Source organism: Nelumbo lutea, chromosome 7, assembly GCF_056320005.1.
Source record: "Nelumbo lutea isolate HS-2025 chromosome 7, American lotus-T2T, whole genome shotgun sequence".
NCBI lineage: Eukaryota > Viridiplantae > Streptophyta > Magnoliopsida > Proteales > Nelumbonaceae > Nelumbo > Nelumbo lutea.
In genome coordinates this window covers 43,205,628-43,230,012 of record NC_142690.1, presented here as the reverse complement: position 1 = coordinate 43,230,012, position 24,385 = coordinate 43,205,628, and the positions used below count along the sequence as shown (strand labels likewise).

The 24,385-nt window shown below is 41.3% G+C and overlaps 1 protein-coding gene across 3 annotated transcripts in view; it reads left to right on the top strand.

Moving 5' to 3' along the window:
• Positions 1-24,385, top strand: part of GSNAP (gamma-soluble NSF attachment protein) — a 92,544-nt gene that overhangs the window by 38,780 nt on the left and 29,379 nt on the right. The window contains exon 1 of one of the 3 annotated variants that reach the window (XM_088952827.1): positions 1,219-1,796. The exons of the other annotated variants lie outside the window; for them this stretch is intronic. Coding sequence (XP_088808953.1) covers positions 1,345-1,796 — 452 coding nt within the window. The 5' untranslated portion in view covers positions 1,219-1,344. Of the gene's footprint in view, positions 1-1,218; positions 1,797-24,385 lie in introns of those variants that run through there. 3 annotated transcript variants of the gene reach the window in all.

Genomic DNA, 24,385 nt, shown 5'->3' with positions numbered 1-24,385 from the left:
ATTACACTAACAGAGTTCTTTAGTAAAGGTAAGAGACAAATGATCTGTGTACCAGAAGGCAATGAAAGACGGGGTTGGATAAGGCTGGCTGAAACATTGGAGGAGTTGGTTGTCATCGAAGAAAGGAGGCTGAAAACAGAGCATAGGGCTGGAATGGAGGGAAAAGAAGAAATAGGATCAGAAGATGAGAGTCATGAAGAAAAGCCGGAAGAAGTGGAATTGCATGTTGAAAACAAGGAAATGAAGATGTTTGCTCCTGTCATGGCGTCGAAAATGTTTTGGGAAGGAGAAGATTCAGATTGGGCCAGAAGAAGAGCAGTGACGGCACAATCCAAAGCGGGAAAACTGGAAAGAAGTGCTGGATGCAATAGTAAGAAAGACTCTTGCACAGGAGAAGGTGGTGCTAATACCTTTTGATGAAAGGAAAGCCATCGTCGATGTATGACAACTTAATTTGGATTTTCTGGAGGTAGAAACGAGCTTCGGCAAAATAACAGTTGAAAATTGGTCACCTATCTGTAATGAAAAGCTCCTCCCAAATGGAACTCAGGTTATTAAAATCGCTGGATTGCAGTTTAACCTCTGGCAGGAACAGATTTTCCATAAATTTGTAGCAATGTGTGACGGATTCCTAGAAGAATACCGCCTGAAGGACCCTTGTGCTGCTATGATTAAAGTGGCGGAGGCAAAACAGGAGAACATTCCTCATGCCTTGCAAATCTTCGCCGATAACTGTTGGAGAACAGTCTGGCTGGTCTCAGAGACGGAGGTGAAGCTTTGGTGCCCAGAGCTGAAGGAAGAAGATGATGACTTGGAAGGTTGGATTACACGTGGAAGAAGCTGGGTGGACAGACCAATGGGTCAGACCGCAGGAAGGGAGAAGGAAACTGAAAAGTCTAAAAAACTTGGCAGAACGGACCCTTTAACGTTGAAGGCTATCTTTTCAAATTCTTTTGAATGTAATCCAAAGGATCAAAAGAAATCTTATGCTGAGGCCTTAATGACAAATGTGGATCTTGACCAACCACGTGGAGAACAACAGTCTGGGGGCTGTTTTGGAGCCCGCCACCTCACTGACCAAGCAAGCCGGGCTCAGGGACTCTTTTGAACCACTTAAATGAGACCAGGTCGCGTGACCTCTTAAAACATCACGTGCCTGGACTGTCACATTCGATTAGGGACGATACCATTGGTCTATCATCATCCCAATCACTCTCTGAAGATCTTGAAAATGCTTCAGCGGAGGTTGCGACTAGCAAAGCTGCCCTTCCCTCGATTTCTGTGGTTCCAAACAGCTTGTAGTCTCCAAACCCAAGTTTCAGCTGGAATCTTTCGGGGGTGGAGATGTCAGCAACGCCAGAAAAGCCAAATCCGCGGTATCATAGAGAGCTCCATGAGGAGTCTGAAGATGAGGCGGATTGGGAGGATCGCAGAGACATAGAAGAAGGGGATGATGACCTTCCTTCAAGTATTGGATGTGTTAGCTCTACAAAGGATTGCAGAATAGAATATTCAGATTGTCTGGGAACTGAACTGCTTTTTGGAGAGTTCAGAGATACTATAGTTCTGGACCTGTTTGAAGCAAGTGCGGAAAAGCCTTCTACGGATGGAGGTTTAACAGAAGCACTTCAGGGAGAGAGGGAGGTAGAAACAGATCAAGCACAGAAGCAAGTTTCAGATTCTGGGGACTTGGGCCTTCAAAACAATCCAGACCGAGAACAAACAGAGGAACATATCAGATTAGTGATCCAGGCTGAGAATGAAGAGAAACACAACCTGTCAAAGTCTGCCTTTGGGTAGAGCTTCTCTAATCCTTTTGAGGGAGTCTCTACCCCTTCTCTTGTTTCCCCATGCTCCCGTTCTTTTGTTGATCCCCTCGTTCTTGGTGCTAACAAGGTACAAAGTATGGGAAACACAAGTGTATCGGAAAGGCAATTTTAAGATACGTATCCAGATATGCCTTCGATATGCATATGCATGTGTATCAGTGAAAAATTAAGATACGCATAGATACACATGGAAACACATGGATACACATAGAAACACTATAAGAACTTCAATATAACATAAAAATACACTAATAACACTAAATATCAGGTTTTAATAAGATAATATACATTAAATTAATATATTTTAATCATGGTTTTCAAAATTGGATTGGACTGGATGGTCTGACTGGAAAACCTGGGAACCGGTCAGGTGGTTGGTTACGTTTTACCCCAGAACCGTTATTTCCCCCAAAACCGTTGACTTGGTTAGCAAACCGCTGACTCGGGCGGTCGAGCCATTCGAACCGTTCAACGGTTTGGCCGTTTATATTTAAAAAAAATTTAAAATTTTTTATTTTTTTTGTTAGAACGGGCCATCCATTCGGTTCGAACGGTTGGACCGTTTGACTTGGGAACCGGACCCCTGACAGGTTCGTTGTTCGGTTCGGTTTTAAAAAGCTTGATTTTAATAGAATTTATGAGGAACTGCATCATAGTAAACATACCGCAACATAAATTATACATTCATATCATAGAATATATTAGTTTCTTTTATATATAATTTTATATCTAGTTTTCAATCCTTATGGACATACCAAAAAAATGTAATTAATTATTATTTATTTTTTTAATTTAAAAAATTATAAAATAATAAAAAATTCATATTTGGAGAATAAATATCAAATCATAATAAAAATACATAGATCTACACATATAATAAAAAAAATTGTGATTTTTGACATGGGAAATGTAGATCAACCAAGATTAGAACACTTCTTGGCATTCAAACAAGAAAGAAACAACAAATCAAAAGGATTAAATGAAAAAAAAAGTTGAAAACTCACCTATTTTCGCAATATTTTCCAAATCTTCAAAAATCTTCTCAAATCTTCAACTTTGATGTGTTTTTCTTGTTTTTTTTTGTAGATCTAACAATTTGGGTATGTTTTTCAATGTTTTGGAGTGGTTTGGGGGGGAGAGAAAAAAGCCTTCTTTCCCCATATTCTGTTTTTATTTTCCGCCCGTATTGTTTTGGTGGTGTATCGGTTGATACGTCCCCGTATTGGTAGAGTATCACCCGATACAACACCGAAGCGTCTGAAACGGGCCCGTATTGACATGATACATGTACGATACACAAAAAATACGATACACATGATTTCTATACGTTTCCCGTATCTTGATTTAAAAGATACGATATGATACACCCCGTATGGGTGTATTGTATCGAAATTTTGAACCTTGGGTGCTAATTCTGTTGTACTTGGTTGTACAGATCCAGTCCCGAAAACTACACCTGGTGTGGATTTGGACCTGAGTGTGCCAGAAAAACCATTAGAAAATGGAAGTGTAGACTCAGGGGAAAAGGTGATCATGGATGTAGTCCTGGCAAATTTAGAGACCTTAATTGAGATGGAAAAGCTTGCTGAAAATAAACTGGAAAAGTAGTCTCCAAAGAGTGAAGTAGAGAGGGAGGGGGAGGCTAATAAAATCATTAATAAAGGAAGTGCACCTAGTGAGCAACCAAAGGGGAAAGGGTGGAGACCAAAAAACTTTGGTAAAGCGCAAGGAAATCTTAGTGTCTACCTCAGGAAAGAAGGATGTGTGGATAAAAATAGGAAGAGGAAAATGAGTGAAGTGAAGAAGTTAGTGAGTGGAGTATCTTATGAAAAAACTGAAAACAAGAAAGAGGGAGAAAAAATACAGAGACTAGAAATTGAAAGTAGAAGGGGACCTACTAAAATAAATAAAATGAAGATTTTGTGTTGGAATGTTTGAGGATTAGGAAGTGCAAAAAAAGGAGAGTAATAAGACATGTGTTAAGGAAAGAGAAGTTGGAGGTTGTAATGTTCCAAGAAACAAAACTCTCAAATCTGGACAGAAGGTGGATAAGAAGTATTGGAATAGTAGAGGGATGAGTTGGTCATTTGCCCCTTCTTGTGGTGCCTCTAGTGGCATCCTCACAATTTGGAAGAATGAGGAGGTGGAGTGTGTAGAAGAACTAATTGGGTTGTTTTCAATGTCAATAAAAGCCAAGACAATAAATGATGGAAGGGAATGGGTGTTAACAAATGTTTATGGCCCTAATTTATATAGAGAAAGGGATCTGTTTTGGGAGGAACTTGCAGCAATAAGGGGCTTGTGAGAGGGACTTTGGTCCTAGGGTAGGCACCTTGCCCAGGTCCTAGGTGCAGCACTTTCAAAAGGCGCACGCTTGGTGCGCCTAGGTGTGTGCCTGATGTGCCTTGTGCCTTGGCCCTAGTGTGTGCCTTTTGAAAATTGTATGTTTTTTTGCTTTTTTTGAACTTAGTGGCTGGGCTGGGGGCTCTGCCCCCGGACCCCCAACCACGCCCCTCGAGGCAAGCCAAACAAGTCCATACTCGAGTCTTAAATTCTTAATTCCCACACAAAAAATTTGCTCGCTCACCAAAGCTCTGAGAATCCCCTATTTGCTAATGTTGCTCATTCATTCATCTTAATAAAACATATTCTTAAAAGGCAATTAAAATTATAAAATCATTATTTTTTGTGTGAGAATTAAGAATTTAAGACCCGAACATGGACTTGTTTGGGCTTGCCTCAAGGGGTGTGGCACAAAGGCAACTTGTAGAATCAGGAATTTAATATGTTTTACATCACATTAGCTACTTGAAGTAATGCAATTGAGGAAAAAAAGAGTTTGTGGGCTTTACATGCTTGGAAATGTTTTATATGTTTGGTTGTATTTTTAAATTTTCATTTGAATATGCTTTACATGTTATGTTTATGTATTTTAATTTTAGATAATTGTTTTTCTTAAACCATTAATTTTAAAATTTAAGTTTATATTTGTTATTAGTATTATGTTTAGTATCTTTTTGCATTTTTTAATTTCTTTGCATTTTTTTGATTTTTCTGACATTTTTTTATTTGCTTTAGCAATTTTTTTTTTGTATTTTTATGCCTTGCTTCAAAAAGGCATGTGCCTCACCTTGCGCCTCTCGCCTCGGGCACAAATTGGCCCTTGCGCTTTTTTTGCGCTTGCGCTTTTAAAACACTGACCTACAAGTATGAGAAAATTTAATGCCCTTGTGGAATCTCTAGAGCTTAAAGAACCCTACCTGTTACAGGCTTCTTTCACATGGTCGAATTTTCAAGAAAACCAAGTTTGTTCAAAATTTGATAGATTCCTGTTTTCCATTGCGTGGGAAGAACTATGGGGAAACCTAGTCTTGAAGGCACTCCTTAGGGTAACCTTTGACCATTGTCCTCTAGGACTTAGCCAAGAGCACTTCCTTGGGGGCCCCACACATTTTAGATTTGAAAATATGTGGCTGGAAGTCCCTAAGTTCATTGAAAAAATAAGGGAATGGTGGATGGAAGATGGGATCAATGTTGTCAACAAAGGAGTGAAATTTTTGAAAAAATTGAAGAGGCTAAATGGAAGGATTGAAGAAAAAAAAAGTAATTAATTGCTAAAAGGATTGAGGCATTAGATCTTAAGGAGGAAAGATCGGAGAGATGATGCCTAAAGGTGGAATTGGAGGAGATGCTGTGAAAGGAGGAAATTTCTTGGAGACAAAAATCGAGATGTAAGTGGCTCCTAGAGGGTGATGGCAACACAAATGTTTTTCACTCAGTGGCAAATGCGAGAAGGAAAAATCTAATCTCTAGTGTTGAGTTAGAAGGTCAAGTGATAACTTCAGAAGATCACATTATAAAAATATTTGTGGATTATTTTAAGTCATTGTTTGCCACTGTAGGTGAAAGGTCATTGAAGGCGGACGACCTGAATTGGACTAGAGAGTCAGAAGTGGATATATCCCTCTTAGAAAAGCACTTCAGTATGGAAGAGGTAGGCAATTTTTTCAATGGAAAGATCTAAAGCCCTTTGACCTGATGGTTTCTCAGTGGCATTCTATCAGGATTGTTGGGAGATAATAAAATCTTATTTGACGGAGGTCTTCACTGAATTCCAACAACAAAGGGAAGATTTCACTAGGAGCAAATGCAACCTTCATTGCTTTGGTGCCCAAGAAGAAAGAGGCCAAATCTCCAAGGGATTATAGGCCATTATGTTTCGTGTGTAGCTTGTATAAAATTATTGCTAAAGTCTTAGCAAGAAGATTTAAGAGGATTTTACCATTGATAATCTCCCAAAATCAAGGGGCCTTTGTGGAAGGGGGACAAATAATTGACCAGATTTTTGTGGCAAATGAATGTTTGGCAGAAAAGAAGAAGCAAGGAGGGAAAGGATTAATTTGTAAATTAGACCTAGAAAAAGCCTAAGATATGGTGGATTGGTCCTTTCTTCTAGGTTTACTGCAAAAAGTTGGGTTGGGTGGAAGGTGGAGAAATTGGATTAAAGGTTGTATCAGTTCGGCTCACTTCTCAATACTGAGGATTAAGACAAGGAGATCCCATCTCCCCATTCCTTTTTACCCTTGTTGTTGAGGTTTTGAGCAGGTTGATTTTAAAGGCAAATCTAGAAAACCATATTAAAGGTTGGAGGGTAGGAAGAAATCAGGTTGTGGTAACCCATTTGTAGTTTGTGGATGACATAATTATTTTTTGTGAGGACTGCTCAGAATCTAGACTAAGAAATTTGAAGGCCCTAGTTGATATTTTTCAGTGAGTCTCAAGCTTAAAAGCCAACTGGGAAAAGAGTTGTATGACAAGAGTAACTTGGGAGCGGAAGAGATTGGTTTGTTGGCTAGAGTACTAGGATGTGAGGTAAAGAGTTGGCCTCAAAATTATCTTAGCATGCCTTTGAGGGGAAACCCAAGAGTGGAAAGTTTTTGGAAACCCATAATAAAAGATTTTCTACGAAGTTAGCCTTGTGGAAGAGAAGCTACATCTCTATGGGGGGAAGAATCACCTTGATTCGATCCACTCTAGCCAATCTACCTACCTATTACCTATCCACCTTTAAATTCCAGTAAAAATTGCAAGTCAATTGGAAAAAATAATGAGAAACTTCTTGTGGGAACCGGGAGATGAAAAGAAAGATCATTTGGTAAAGTGGGAACAAGTGTGTAAAGGCAAGGACCAAGGAGGACTAGGATTAGGGAATTTGGTAAAGAGGAATACAGCCCTCCTAGGAAAATGGCTATGGAGATATCCCCTAGAAGGAGAAAAGTTGTGGTACAAGGTCATTGAAAGCATCCATGGTGTACCAGACAATGGCTGGGATGCAAAACTAGCACCACAGGCAGTTTCAAATTCCCCTTGGAAAGCAATCTTTGAGGTACTTCCTTCTTTTCTCCCTTTTATCCGTTGCGATGTGGGTTGTGGAAATAAAGTCCTTTTCTGGGAAGACCTATTGTCTGGGAGAAACACCCCTCAAACAACAGTTCCCTTTACTCTATGCTTTGTCAGAATATAAGACTGAACCTGTTGTTAGGTTTGGCTTACCCTAAGAGCTTGGTTTAAATTGGGATTTTGGCTTTAGAAGGGGTTTGAGGCACTCTGAATGTAACTCCCTAGTTCTTCTGCTCTCAATTTTGGAAAGGGTCTTCTTGGATCAAAATTCCGAGGATAGTAGAGTTTGGTCTCCCTCCCCTGATGGTCTCTTCTCTTGTGCCTCCTTCAACAACCTTACCCATTCAGACCCTTTGGGAGAAAGTTTCCCGGTGAAAGAAATCTGGTCTAAGCCAATCCCTCCCAAAGTGCAAACCTTTTGTTGGGAAGTGTTCCTTGGAAAGATCAATACCTGTGATTTGCTACAGAAAAGAAGACCAACTAAGTGCCTATCTCGTCATGTTTGTATCCTCTGTCTGGTTAGTGGTGAGACCCTTCCTCATTTACTGATTTCTTGATCTTTTGTGTCATGCATTTGGGGTTTGCAGATGGGACCCCCCCCCACAAGATGTAGTTAGCTTATTCAGTTCTAATTTTCTGCAGCAACACAAAAAAGGGCAAAATGCTTATGGAAGGCAACAAGGGCAGCTATAATTTGGACTATTTGGGAAGAAAGGAATCAGAGGATTTTCAATTAGAAGAGCAGATCTAGGGAGGAAGTAACTGAAACAATAAAAATCAGATCTGTCCACTGGTAAAAACTGTTGATATCTTCAAAGACATTTCAACAAATGATATAGCAACGAAATGGAAGGAAGTGGCACAAATGGAAAAACAAAAGCAGAGGGGTGTTTATCCATGTAAATACAGACATGCATTTAGGGAGATCGACATTCTTGCTAATAGTTTTAACACTACATTTGGGTGGGTTAAAAGGACAGCAAATGGAATGGCAGATGCTGTAGAAAAACTGGGAGTTGATAGGCCTACTTTATTTTGGGCAAAACTGTAACTGGCTGTATCAAACAGAGGGGTGTTTGTTTATCCATGTAATATGGGAGTTTTTGTCAAGTGATGAACTCTGGAAGCAGAGTAGTAAAGTAACTGTAATCTGCTTTTAAATTAATAAATAAATTCTACTTTACTGATTAAAAAATTTAATTTGGCTTGCCTTGGGAAGTGGTATTGGAGGTCAAATGAACAACCTACAAGTCAGTGGAGAAGATTAGTATTGGCCAATTTAGCTCAAGAAATTTTAATTAAGAGTTGGGAGAATCCAGCTTGTCCTATGGATGTGCAGTCTAGAGGTGCATTCAAAAATCAGAAAGAGATTTGAAAGGAATTAATCTGGTTGTAGGAGTCTAGGAGATGGGACAAGGATCAGATTTTGGCTTGACACTTGGTGTGGGAATAGACAAATTGTACTTAATAAAGAGTGTTTGGTTTTGGAGATGTTCTTGCATGAACAAGGGATAGGAGTATATTGATTGGCTAATTTTGAAATGCCCATAGGTTTGAAAGTCAATCTGGCCAAGAGTATGTTGATTGGGGTGGGGGAAGTAGGGAGGATCATTAGGAGAAGAAAAATAGGTAATAGACTAATGGAATGTGACATCTACACATATGAAATGATGACGAAGTGAAGGACTATAGCATTTGTTGCCTTTTTGTGTTCTAGAGTAACCCAAGAAAACACATTTAACAGCCCAGGGTTCAAGTTTATCCCTCTGATGACCAAAGAAATGAGCAAAGCAAATACATCCAAAGACACGGAGAGGAAGAGGAAATAGAGGTGAGTTAGGAAAGAGAACAGTGTAAGGAATTTGATTATGCAACACAGAGGATGGCATCCGATTGATAAGATAACAAGCTGTGAGAATAGCATCACTCCAATAAATTTTAGGAACATTCATATGAATTAGTAATGCTCATGCAGTTTCCAACAAATGACAATTTTTATGTTCAGCCACACCATTCTGTTGAGGTGTGGAAACACATGATCTTTGATGTTTGATAGCATGTTCATCAAGAAAATTGGAAAAAGGAGAAGATGAATATTCTTTTGCATTGTCATATTGCAAAACACAAAAATTGAAGCCAAACTAGGTATTTATTTCCATACAAATTACTTGAATACAGAAAATGACTGATCTGTCTTTCAACAAATACAACCAAGTGACTCCAGAAAAGTCATTTACAAAAGTGACAAAATACTTGAACCCCAAATATGACACTATTGGACACAGACCCCAAATATTAGAATGAACTAATTGGAATGGTTTGAACACACGACCAATGCTTCGAGGAGGAAATAAAATACAATGATGTTTGCTAAGCTAACATGCATTACAATCAATGGTGGCATCAGACGAAAGAGACGGAAACAAAATACGTAAGCTCTGCAATGAAGGATGACCCAGTTAGCAATGTAGCTGAAATACAGAATCACTAGTAGATGAGGACTGAAATGCTGCATTTCCCAAATCACCTTGAAGATAGTATAATCCACCAGACTTAACTCCTCTACCAATCTGCCTCTTCGTCTTTAGATCCTGAAAGACATAGTAAGAAGGATAAAATGCAATAGAACAGTTTTGTTAGTAAGTTTATTCACAGACATAAGGTTAAATAGAGATTGAGGAACATGTAAAACAGAAAAAGGAGAATTGTGTTGGGCTAACTGTGCTAACCCCAGATACCCGGGATGTAGCACCGTTGGCAAGGGTAACAAACCGAAAGGAAATCAGATTGATGTACTTATTGACATTTATTGTAAATGAATAAAGTGCATAATTGATTCATGTTATTTTGGTATGTTTCTGTGTAATACTCCTAAACTAGACACTTATGAGACTCGTGTTAGTTTAGAATCTTTTTTTTTTTTATCAATAACACTTTCATTAATTCATCAATAGAAGATTTACAAAAGGAAGACAAACACGCTTATCTTCCAAGAGCAACAAAGAACCTCAAGAAAAGGAAAAAAGAAAGAGAAAAGAAAGAAAACACACTAAAGTTACAGCTTGGCCTAAAAAAGTGAATCCCTTTCTACCCCTTGTTTAGCTAAACCGTCAGCTAGGGAATTAGCCGATCTTTTAACCCAACGTATCTTAACTTCCATCTCCCGCACCAGCCACTTGAATTTCCTCCTCTCATTATCGTACTTCCATAAGCCATTGTGATCTTTAAGCAGCCACCCTATCACCACCTCTGAATCCCCCTCAATTAAGAGTTTCCTGATGTTCAACTGCTTAGCTTTTTGGACTCCTTCCATAACTGCAAAGATCTCAGTTCTAAGGGAGTCACCCACTCCAATTGGGCTTGAGAACATGGCAGAAATGATCTCATTTCCATCCCTAAAAACACCCCCAATCCCCGATTGTCCCGGATTTCCCCTGCTACACCCATCAAAGTTTAGTTTCACGAATCCACTAGGTGGAGGGGTCCAAGCCACAGTCATTACTGACTTAGTTTGTGTGCGACTTGCAATTTCACCCCACTTCCTCAACATGTCATCCACAGTGTAATCTGTGAAAAGCTCCAAAGATGTCAGCCACTGTACCGCCCTAATATGAATGATAGCCCTCAGATCTGCTACTCCTCTCTGAGCTTCTGAGAATATCCTGGAGTTTCTTTCTTCCCAAAGTGTCCAACATATTACAACCCTTAGTCCTCTCCACATTGTCCTTCCCCGTTTTATCTGCCACCTGAAAAAAGAAGGGGAAAAAAGGCCTTGCAAGTCTGATGGGGGGTTCCAACAACAACCAAATAGGGACAAAGCCCATTCCCAAATTGACCTCGCAAAATGGCAAGACACCAATAGGTGAAAACTAGTCTCCCCATCCGCTTTACAGAGAACACACCACTGAGGTGACAAACAAGTATTGGGTCTCTTCTTTTGGAGTGAATAACCAGTGTTGATTATTTCCAGATAGGCTTACCAACAAAAACTACCAACCCTAGGAGGTATTGCTCTGCACCAAACCTCATCAATAGGAAAAGGAGGGAAGGTAGGACTGGTGGACTGACTTAAGACTTTGAAGAAAGAAGCACAAGTAAAAATTCCATCGGGAGAAGGTGTCCAAATTCTAGAGTCCACCCTAATGGGGTCTAAGACAACGTTATCAAGAATTGCAATAAGGCTCAAAATAATGTCAAAGTCTGAGTCCCTCAAATCCCTTCTTAGACCCAAGTTCCACCCAATCCCAGAAATGGAAGAGGACGGGGTGGTAAAAGACGAGATTGGCTCATTTTTCAAATCAGAAAGAGCAAACAAAGAAGGAAACTGATCCTTTAGAGGGGCACTCCCCACCCAGGTTTGTTCCCAAAATTTTATGGAGTTACCGGAATTCAAATCATACTTGATATTAGGGGAGAAAACTGGAAGTAGGTCATGAATGGCTTTCCAAGGAGAATTACTTGTGGTCCTAGCTCTGATTCCAGCGTCCCATCCATTATGCTCCAGCCCATGAATACTTGCCACTATTCTAGCCCAAAGCTTCTCCTTCTCCACTGGGAATCTCCACAACCATTTTCCCAAAAGAGTCATATTCCTTCTCCTAATATTCTCAAGCCCCAAGCCACCACATGTCTTACTCCTACAAACTATCTCCCAGCTCACTCTATGATCCTTCTTTTCCTCTCCCGGTTTCCATAGGAAATCTCTCGTTAACTTCTCCAATCTATCAGCAACCTTTACTGGGATTTTAAACACCGACAGGAAAAAGATAGGTAAATTAGCAAGCGTGGCCTTAATAAGAGTAATTCTCCCACCAAGAGAGAGGTAGTTCTTTTTCCATGACACCAGTCTTTTTTCGAACCTTTCCACCACCGGGTTCCAAAAGCTCTCTCGCATGGGATTATCCCCTAAAGGCAACCCCAAGTAGTTCAAAGACCAACCCGAGACTTCACACCTCAATACTTCAACACTCTCCCTGATCTCTCCCTCCTCCAAATTCACCCCCACAACACAAACTTTTCCCAAGTTAACTTTCAAGTTGGATATTTGCTCAAATAGTTGTATCACCGACTTCAAATTCCTAATAAAGCTCACATTACCGCCTTCACAAAACAGAATCGTGTCGTCAACAAACTGCAAGTGAGTAAGAGGGGTTTCTGCCCTCCCAACTCTCCAGCCTCTAATGAGTCCCCTAGAATCTGCTCTGTGAATCAATTTCCCCAAAACCTCCGCAATTAGAATGAACAAGAAAGGAGAAAGGGGGTCTTCTTGTCTTGTACCCCTACTGGCTGGAAAGAAGTCTACCACTATCCCATTCACTAGCACTGAGTAATGACAATTCCGAACACAACCCATGATCCACTTACACCATCTAGCCCCGAACCCAAATTTAGTCAAAACTTTCCTCAAAAATTCCCAGTCCACCAAGTCATAAGCCTTTTCCAAGTCCAACTTAAGAACCACTCCCTTCTTCTTATCCCTCTTAAAGTTCTCCACACTCTCATTAGCAATTAAAATCTGATCAGTGATTTGTCTTCCATTCACAAAAGCTCCTTGGTAGTGTGCAACGATATTTGGCAAAACCTTCTTCAGCCTTAAAGACAACACTTTTGCAATGATCTTATACAAGCTATTAACCAAGCTAATTGGCCTAAAATCCTTCGGGTGGGAAGCATATTTCTTTTTTGGAATTAAGGCTATGAATGTGGAATTCACACCCGGATTGACAATTCCTCTCCTGTAAAACTCCTCAAATACCTACGAAAGATCATCTTTCAAAATGTCTCAATAGTCTTGATAAAAATCCATAGTGAACCCATCCGGCCCTGGGGCTTTTGTTCTATCCATAGAAAATACAGCCTCCTTGATCTCTTCTAAACTAAAGCTTCTCTCCAACCTTCTCCTGTTCTCCACCCCTACATCTGGCCAGTCCAAACCTTCTACCCACACCCTTCTACACACAGGCCTTCTTAGGAATTTGAAGTGCTCCACACAAGCCCCGACAATCTCCTCTTGATGCACTAGCTCAACTCCATATACTACCAATTTGGAGATCAGGTTCTTTCTTCTCTTGCATTCTGCTAGAGAGTGGAAAAACCTAGTGTTTCTGTACCCCTCTTGCACCCATTTACACCGAGATTTTTACCTCCAGCTAATTTCCTCCTTGTGCAGGCAATCCTTTATCTGTCTTCTTAAATCTCTCCTGAGCTCAATGTCTTCCTCTCCAAGTTCTCCCCTTTTTTCTTTAGAGTCAAGGCTTTCAATCTTATCCAGTAGATCTCCCTTTCTTTTTTCTATCCTCCCAGACTCCACCAAATTCCACTCCTTGATTTTTGCTTTAAAAAATTGAAGTTTCTTGTGGAATTTCATCCCCTCCCATTCCACCAATGGGTTACACTCAAACCACCACTCCCTCACTTTGTTGTTAAACCCTAGGTGGAGTAACCCCATATTTTCAAATCTAAAGGGGGTAGGACCTCCACGCCTTCTTTCCTCCTTACATAACACTATGGGCCAATGATCGGAGGTCACCCTTGGAAGAGCTCTAGAAGCCAAGGTTCCCCAGTGGACTTCCCAATCCAGAGAGAACATGAATCTATCCAATTTAGAGCAAATGGGTCTAGATTGGAGATTTGACCAAGTAAATGTCTTATGAGCTAGGGGGATCTCTTTAAGCTCAAAGTCATCCACAAAGCTGTTAAACTTCCTCATGCTTTTTGTCACTCTCTGGTTAACTTTATTGGATTCCTCCGAGAATCTAATCACATTGAAGTCCCCACCCATGCACCAGGGCCCATCCCACAATCCTCTAACATTCGCCAATTCCTCCCACAACTCCTTTCTCTTTCTTTCTGTAGTCATTCGGTTCGTAAACATTTGTGAGAACCCACGTAAAATCACCCTTAAGCTACTTAAACTTCACGGAAACCTAGAACTTTTCGATCAACACCTCTAGGCCTTCAACCACATCCCTCTTCCACATTGTTACAATCCCCCCGGATGCACCCCAAGAGGGAGCAACCACCCAACTGACCCCCCCTGGCTTTCCAAACACTCCGTGCCCAATTGTTATTAAACTCCATTCTCTTAGACTCTTGCAATAGCACAATGTCTGGGTCAAACCGTTTAATTACCTCTTTTATTGTCGCTCTCTTCCTTGCACTCCCAATTCCCCTTACATTCCAAATGAGGATCTTCATTCCACTTCTTATTTAAACCCCTTGCCACCTTCCACTATTTTCCCCCTTTCCTCCTATCTCCTTTTACCCCGAGATTGTTGTCTCCTACCATCTCTCTTCAATCTCTCTACTTCACTCAATCTCTCTCTTCTTTGTTCTAATCTCCTTCTTCCTCTTCTGTAAACTTTCTTTCAACACATTCAAATCTTCCAACCTACAACCCAACTTCTCTATAAATTCAGCTAGCAAGTCTTCTCTCACCGAGTCCTCCACCCCTACCCTTCCTACAGAAACCCCTCCATCTTTGCCCATCTGCCCATTCTTCCTCTCCTCTGGTTCCACCTTTGTTCTTTCCTCTCCATCCAACCTCCCTCTCCTATTACTTCCCTCCTTCCCTGTTCCTTTCCCTCCATCTCTACCCTCAAACCTTCCCCTCCTCTCCACTAGCCCCTCCCCTCTTCCTTCCTCACCTTCCCTCCAAATCAATTTTCCTTCCACTTCCTTAAACGCTTTTTCAATGATTTCCCACACTTTTCACTCCTAAACCTTCCTTCCCTCACCTTCCCACTTTCCTTCATCCCCTTCTCCCTCTCCTCGGAGAGCCCGCCTTCTAGCACGACTGCATACTCATGGGCTATAGGACATGGAACAGAAACGAAATCTGGAACCAAAGACACTGGAGACACATTAGTAGCACAAACCGAATTCACTGGGTTACTTGGGATTGGTGGATAGGCTAGAAAAGGATTGCTCCCAGCCTCCCTCTCATGTTCTAGAGGTTGGTAAACATCTGTCTCCCTTGGTTGGTTGGGAAGTATTTTTGTCCTTTGGCCAACCTGGTGATCTTTCCCCTCTACCCCTGGTTCACCCCTAGATGGTGTGTTCCTGCTCAGCTTCCTGTTCTCCCGGTTTACCCATTCTGATAATCCTTGCACACTCTGTAATATTGGAAATGAGTTGACCCGATTGCAACCTACACCCTGAAATAAGCTAGCAATATTCCACCCATCCACGTCACCACCAGCACAACTACCTTCGTCGTTTACGCTGCCCACGCTAGTACCATCAGCAGAAAGGTCCTCCGCTGCTTCATCTCCTTCACTTTACTGTGCCCATCCTTCATCCTTCACTTCCCTCTCTTCAGTTCTGTCCCTATCAAATCTTGGATTCGGCCTTTCTGAGGAGCGTTGCAGTTGGCTATGCTCCTCCAAACATTGCCAGGAAACCCACTGCAACACTGGTTTCTTCTCCAGCTTCCGCCGCTACGCACAAGCCCCCTCCTTTCTCACGACTTGGGAATATGATAGACCATTAGCACTGCCTATCAACGCCCCAAGAGAAGCCCCTTTGCCCCGACCCACGTAACGACTTAAGTTATCACGTGGGTCCTTCAACCGGATCCCCCTTTCGGTGTTACGCCCACCCGACCTGCCCGCGTGACCTTTTAATTTGTCACGTGGGCCCTTCCAATTCTATCCCGGCTCAACCTTCACCCTGCCTGACCCACCCGCCACCTTCAACGGCTCAGACCAACCCTTTTGGCTCCCTAGCAAATGAAGAGAATCCCGCTATTAACTTGCTTAATTCAAACCTATTTGAAAATTTTTCCTTAATGGGATTTCTTGTCATTTGGTTTTCCCCAACCGGCTCAGTAACCCCAAAAAAACCTTGCATCTGCTCCACCTTTTTGACTCCCAACAAACGCCCTCCACGTGTCCACCACCCCGCCAGCTCATCGTCTTCTACCTTAGGAACATCTCCCCACCACGACCATTCAACTTCAGAGGCCACCCACACCTTGTACCAGGCATCATCCGAGCATATTTCAATGATCCTCGGCAAGTTCTCGTGCCTTACACCAGCAACCTGTAACTCCACGGCACCCAAAAATCGTTTATCAGCTTTCATCAAGATACCTCCTAGACAATGCACAATGTGTTCAAGAACAGAGTTCCGCCAAAGGTGAAATGGAAGGCCTACAAGCTTCAGCCAGACACAACCATCTTGGACTTCGACTTCATTGCAAAATGGACTCCAGTTTTGAACCTGTATCAGAACTCCATTCACCACTACTGCTTTAAAACTTAGCTCCTGGTCGCCTACATCAAGCACAACTTTCGTCTCTGCAAAAGGGAACAACAAAGCTTCACTCCCAGATCCTAACTCCCCCTGCCATTGTACATAGAACCCTTCTCCAGTTTGTCACTCCTCTATCGGCCACTAAAACCCTTCTTTTCTTCCACTCATCCTTCCCTGCTCCTACCAATAATCTTTGAGGACTAGACGCGCAAGCAACCACCACTTCAGTCGGAGTGCCTTGCACTTCTATGCTCTCAGAGGAACTAAACGAAACTGCCCCTTCCTGAGCTTTTTTACCCTGGTCTTTGGAAATTTGACTAGTTCTCTTCACCCCCTCTACTCTCTTCACTTCCAAGGCTACAAGAAAAGACTGTAGCACCTTCACAAAATCCATCCACCCTTTCCGTAGCCTCCCTTCTGGCACACACAGTAGTTGCTTTCCACTTGTTCCAAAAATCTCCACCACAGAGATAAACCAACCCTTTCTGTTTCTTTTCAATTCTGTTACATATTTCTTACCTAGTACAACCAAAGAATTTGTCCATCTAATCACCTTACGAAAGTTGATAGCCCCATCTATGAAACCGTTCAACCAGACTAAGACCTCCTTTGACACCAACACAGTCGCCCTGTTATTCTCTCTAATTTTCAAAACATCTTCTCCTTTGATCCTTTCCTCTTCGAACTTGAAAGTCTTGGCTTCGATCGACACCTTAGACCTCCACCTTCCTACTACTCTGAACTTGCCCTCGTCCATTCCACCTTCCTCAGCCCTTGACCCTCAGAGACTGCTACTGTTCCAACTGAGAATCCTGAACTTCCTCCCCTTCTCCCTGTCTTGCTTCTCCCTCCAATTCACTCAATCTCGTCCAACCTCTCCTCTCTCACCAACCCTCTCTTTGCTTCACTCTCTCACCCTCTCACCATCTCAGACAATGGCAATAGATGAAAATGAAACCCTTAGTTTAGAATCTTCACAGCCATTGGATAGATCTGGGGAGATTTATCCTGTCAAGGCTGACACTGATGTGTCGCCAAGTGGGTTGGGGTGGCTTGTCTCAATTGCTAGGGTGAGACCTGAGGTACACACAATGTGGTTTTGCTTGAAACCCTGAACTGGACCAAATTCTAATATTGCCCTGGGCCTTGGAGATAGATGGACAAAACTTGAATGTTACACCTAACCCCTAAACTCGATTATGGTACTGCGCTAGGTGTTAGATTGGGTTGTCTTTGATATTCCAATCAGTGATATCCTTGACTGGGTCAAAACTTGGGTGTGCTGGGGCAATCTGAGAATTCACCTGAGTGGGTGATCATAGTGACAAGATCGGCCCTTTTGTCGGGCAAAGTGAATGATCGGGGAATGCACTCTCTAATGGAAACCTAAACTGCCGGCAGTTGATTTCAAATTGTTGAGATTTGTTTTGCAAAATATAATTATATGGAGATATACATATATATTATGGTTTCACAAAATGTTTGCAAAATGTTTTAATTCCCGGGATCCATGTGAGTAGAGAGTGCAACACTGTACCTTGCAGCCGAGGGAGAGGTCCTCTCTTGTTGGGTAGTGTTTGATCATTATGGGTTGAGAGGTTAAGTGTAAAACCATTGAGGGTTATATCTGATGGGCTAATCTTGCATCTGATCTGATGGCTATTCTTGCATGCCCACAGTCCTTGGGTCTTCACAAGATGGCTGGACCCAAGGACCATTTAGTGTAAATGTTGGGCCCAGTACTGATGGACTCAGGGGTTCACTGTGTTTTATAGTGAATTCGGCTAGGCCTTGTAACAAAGGCTGGGCTGAACCCATGTGGCTGATGTGTAGATCAATGCTAGGGTCCCACGCTATACAAAGAGAGCCAAACTAGCCAGCATTTAAAGTGTTAAGTGAGGAGTGTGACTTAATGGGTCTAAGGCTCATTTCGAATTGGGCTTAAGTGATTTAATTAAATGGCGAATTTGGGTTTATAATCTGATTAGGATTAGCAGTTGGATAAGATAAGTCTTATCCACTTGAGAGTCCAGATCCAAATATCAGATTTGGATAAAGAAACTCATTCCTTATTGGATTAGGAAGCTGATCCAAGGAAGGTTATAAATAAGGGGGCGGTCTACAAAAAGATCACTTCTTTTCAGCAATCTTTTTCTCCCTCTGCTCTTTTGAGTTATAAACTTCAGTTTCTTTCTAGCCGTAAGGTGTACTTCAACAGATTTAGCCCAAATTGCATAGTTATCACTTCCATTCAGCTTAATATTGGCCATTTGAACAGACATAAAGTCTGGTGTAACAACTATAGATTGTTTTGAATCCATATCTTTCATAATAACAGATGTAAAAACCTAGTGAGGGCCTTCGCTCAACTCATTAATTATGAAATCAATCACAATTCAATTCTGAAATAATTCTAGAAAATCACCAATTGACAAACTGAGTATTAAGAAGTTTCCTGCACACCTTTACACCTGTGTCTATCACTCTGCTGGGCTGATCACTTCCCTCCGTTCACAGTATCTACTGATCACGTCACTTCAGTACTTCACTTGTTTTGCTCATTCTATCACTGCTGAATTGATGTCTTCACACAGATTCATCACAGCTCCCTCTTGGAATGATCACACTAGGGTTTTCACTTCACCCATCACAGATCACTTAGTAAACAGAAAGTGAGAAAACCCTAGGCCGACCAGGAGAACTAGGGTTTAGTTAGCCACAAAAGAAACTTCCAGAGCTGTTCAAAGGGAATAAGATGGAGAGAAAGAACGAGATACCTCAATCTCCCTGCTCTGATACCATGTAAAAAAGATGTATTAGTATTCAGACCAGGAAGAGAGAGAGAAACAAGGGAGAGAAGAGAAAGAGAGATTAGGCAAGAGAAAACAGCTGAACCTCTCTTATAAGAGAAGATTAGAGTCTAATCTCTCTAAGAAAGTCGGCCCAGCATATATATATATATTAATAGAGAATAATAGAGAATAAGAATAGGTGAGGCTAGGGACTTCTTGGACTGCCTAAATGTAAAGTTAGTTTGGTTTCCTAGGGAACACAATCATACAGCAGATGGCTAAGCTAAATGTGGTGTATTCTTAGAGCAGCTATATAGCGACAAGCTTCCTCCATTGTAGTTTGTAGGGGTTCTTCCCCTGCATTGTGCATCTCCTCATGTACCTCTGTTTTTTATTAATGAATCTTGGTTTACATTTCTCAAAAAAAAAAAAAAGAATAAGTGCAAGTACAATAATGGCCCTGTTTATGATAATTTTAGGACTGGAGAGCCCTTATTTTCTTTTGGTAATTACTAGATTACCCTGCCTCTCAAGACTTGACATAAAACAACTCTCTCAATAGGTTCTGTCTTCCTAATCTAAGGTCAGGGCATCTTAGCAACCTACCTCCTTCAAATGATAAAATTTTATCAGTGTCTTCCCTCTTCTTGAATAAAGTGGCATTTATTAAAGGGAGGCAAATCTTGGATGGGATAGTGATTATAAGTGAGTGTGTGGATGCAAGAATTAGAAGCAGTATTCTGGGGATCATATCTAAAATTTTTCTGGAAAGGGCTTATGGTCATATGGAGTGGTTTATTTATTGGAAGAGGTGATGGTTCCAATGGGTGAGAAGTGGTGGAGTTGGATATTTGAATGTTTCTCTTTGGTGTTATTCTTGGTGTAAGTAAATGGGGTTACCATTGAATTTTTTGGGTCTTCAAGGGCTTTGAGACAAGGGGAACCTTTGTCTTCATTATAGTTCGTGTTGGTAGTGGAGGTCTTGAGTAGATTAATCAACGAAGGAATGGAGACAGGATTATTTAGAGGCTTTAGAGTGGGAAGAATGGGGTTGGTCATATATCATTTACAATATGCAGATGACACTTTGAGTTTTACGGATGCATCAGATGAACAAGTGCTGAATTTGAGGGGGATTCTTAAGGGTAATAGAAATCACTAATTGCAGATTTAGTCGAGTTTCTTGTGAAATGAAAGAGGAGGAAGATGAAAATTTCAGCAGTAGAGAAGAAAGGTGAAGAAGAAAAGAGTAGGGAGTCAACCAGGTTTGTAAAAATTAACCCTAGCCGCCAACCTTTCATTATATTTATACTTAACTTAAAGGATGAGATATTAGAAGGATGCCCTTGGTAGGGCGACTACTAATATAGCTGAATAGTCACAACTTAAAAAAACATAAACTAATGGGCCTAAAAGCCCAACAACTTCCTAACTAAATAAAAAACAACTTGGACCAACTCAACACTCCCCCTCAAGTTGGGAGTAAATGTCAAACATTCCCAACTTGCGTAGATCATGCTCCAGCTTGTTCTTTGCAACACCTTTTGTGAGAACATCAGCGTGCTGCAGATCAGAAGCAATGTATGGAAGACAAACTTCTCCAGAAGTTACCCTTTCTTTTATAAAATGTCTATCCACTTCAAGTATACGAGGGGACACTCTGTTAATCAGATATACTACTGTGAGAACTGCATGACCCCAAAACCGAACTGGAACTATAGATGTGATCATCATGCTTCTTGCAATCTCAACAATGTGTCTGTTCTTCCTTTCTACAACACCATTCTGCTGTGGACTGTAGGGACAACTGCTCAAATGGACAACACCATATTTTAACAGAAATGAGGCAAGGTGTCTTTCAAATTATTCCTTGGCATTGTCGGATTTGAACACCTTTATTCTTGTTCCAAACCGTGTTAGCACCATTTGATGAAATTGCCTCACCAAGGATGGTACTTCATCGCGGGATCTCATCAGGTCAATCCAAGAGTATCGTGAAAAATCGTCCACAAATAAGAGAAAATATCGATAGCCTTCCATAGAAGGAACATGGTAAGGGCCCCACACATCCGAATGAATAACATCAAAAGAAGAAGAACATCTTTTATTACTAGGTTTAAATGAATGTCTACAATGCTTTCCAAGTTGATAACCTTCACACTCCAGACTTGACAAACGAATAGACTCAAAAAGTTTTGGAAACAAAAAACTCAAAGAAGAAAAAGGTAAATGGCCCAAATGATTATGCCAAAGCATAATTTGACCCACAAACCCTGACTCACTATCCTTGTTGACATGATGACTCTGATGAGCAGGAAGTACAATCAGGAGGTAGATTCTATTCACTTCACAACCACTCCCAATCGTCCTCTTTGAATTTAGATCTTACAAAATACAATGACCAGGAGAAAAAATTACTAAGCAGTTTAGGTTCTTAATCAAACTACTAACAGATAACAAATTAGTGCTCAATATGGGAACATGAAGGATAGAGGGTAGAGAAATAAAATCACTAATCTTGACAGATCCCTTCCCAGCAATAGGAACATGGGATCCATCAGCTATGGAGACCCTATCTTTGCCAGAACAGAGCTGGTAAGTTGAAAAAATAGTAGAGCTCTGGGTCATGTGCCCTGAGGCTCCAGAATCTATAATCCAAGGAGGTCCCTCCTTACCTGAAGTAGAAACATAATTTGCAGTGACGTGTGAACTACCTATGTGAGCAAAGGAAGTAGAGTGGACTCCACTAGTGCCACCTGTACCTTGCTGTCCGCTTGCGGCTGAACTAGAATTGGCTGTATCCCGCTGGTTTACAAGTTGCCCATACCTCTCAAGTTCGGCCCTTACTGCAACAGCTGCAACAGACTCCAGAGCAGCTGTAGTAGGAGGGGCCGGAATGTCACCAATAACTACCATGTGTGCATTTCCCTTCTTATTTTTCAGTCTAGTCGGCACAAGATGTGGGTGAAGCTTCCAGTAAGTATCTCTTGTGCGTTTAGGCTTTTTACAGTAGTCACAGATCAAATATCCTTCTTGATTTCACTGCCCCCCCGATCTCCACTTTGTTTAGGTTTCACAGCACCTACCATGGAAGACTGATCAGAAATAAGATTTTTCATCCTCACATCTCTCCTGCACTCCTCCCCTGACACAAAGGCATATGCCTGGGAGAGAGTAACATTGTCCCCGGAAAGAAGATGCTGTCGTGCAATATCATACTCAAGATTAAGGCCAACAAGAAATTCAAACACCCTATACCTCTCTAGATGTTTCTAATAGGTAGCTGCATCCTTAGTGGTTTCCCAAGCAAATGTCTCTAAGGTTTCAAGGGCTGAAAAATAGGCTGCAACAGGTCTATCTCCCTGCCTTGTAAAAATAATCTGATTTCTCAACTGATAAGCCCTAGCAACATTCTCCCTTTGTGAATAGGTTTATGCAACCCCATCCCATATTTCCTTAGCTATATTTGCTCATAAAAAATTTTTACTTATATGGGGCAACATGGAATTACACAACTAAGTCATCACCATATAATTCTCCTGTACCCACCGGGAGTTGCTAGTTTCAAGTTTCACCTCTTCACCAGTGATATACTCTAATTTTGCACGAGTACCAATGCCCATCTTTGCAGATTGTCACCATTCTAAGTAATTTGCACCATCCAACCTAACTGTAGTAATGGTCCCAGCCTCGAAAGGGTCTCCAACACCTCCTCCCACTGGTCCCATTTCACTCCCAGGCTTATTTTCAACTCCGTGGCCCTCCATGCTACTAAAAAAATGTAAAGAAAATAACTGAAATTTGCAACAAGATCAAACAAAACACTTTTTGGAACCAACAACACCTTTCTGGTGTCCTAGACTTTCTTCCCATAAAAGATTCCTTTTCTGTGGGATGGAGAATAGAGAGAAGAGGCAGCCACTCTCTCTAGAATCCTCCAAATCAGGCAGGACTTGAATTGCCCCTTACAGAAAACTCCAAGGAACCCTAAAAAATTAGGGCGCCACTTCCTAGGTCAAAATTGAAGAGTCCAACAGAAACAAGACTCTTCCCCTTTCTCCAGTTTTTCCTGATTTTGATGAGAAACCCTACACCAGCTACAGGGCACACAGATCCACCAAAAGAATCCAAAAGCTGGGCTTACCTAAGAGCTTGGATCAGCTTCTTAAATCACCATGCAGTCGGTCGATCTAGGGATGCATGAGAGAACAACTCAAGGAACCTTCGGCCTGCTTCGATACCAAATAGAAATCACTAATTGCGGATTTAGTCGAGTTTCTTGTGAAAGGAAAGAGGAGGAAGATGAAGATTTCAGCAGTAGAGAAGAAAGGAGAAGAAGAAAAGAGTAGGAAGTCAACCAGGATTGTAAAAATTAACCCTAGCTGCCAACCTCTCATTATATTTATACTTAACTTAAAGGGTGAAATATTACAAGGATGCCCTTAGTAGGGCGGCTACTAATATAGCTGAACAGTCACAACTTAAAAAAACATAAACTAATGGGCCTAAAGCCCAACAACTTCCTAATTAAATAAAAAACAACTCGGACCAACTCAACAAAGGTTTTGAAGTTCTCTCAGGATTGAAGATTAACATAATAGGAGATATGTATCAAGACATTTTGGAAGAATGTGCAGTTTCGTTGGGGTGTCTAATTGGTGAGTTTCTGTTTACTTGGGATTGCCTGTCGGAGTGAAAGCATCAGCATCTTCTACATGGCAACAGAGCAAATACTGGCGGGTTGGAAGGGGGGGGGGAGCTCTTTTTTTTTTTATTTCGAGGGGGGTGGAATATTACCATCATTAAGAGTGTTCTGTCAAACTTACCAATATATTACTTGTCTCTTCTAAAAAATCCAGTAGTTGTGAGTCAAGAAATTGAGTGGCTCAAAGGAAGTTTCACTTGTTAAGATGGGAATGGGTGTGTAGGGCAAAGAAAGAAGGGGATTGGGAATTAGAAGGGTGAGAACCTTTTTTTCTTTTCAAAAGGGTGAGAACTTTTAATCAAGCACTTTTGGGGAAATGGGTGTAGAGGCTTTGGTGTGAGAGGGAGGCCTTGTGGAGGAGGGCTATTGCATGTAAATATGGGGTGGTGAATTTGGAAACCGAG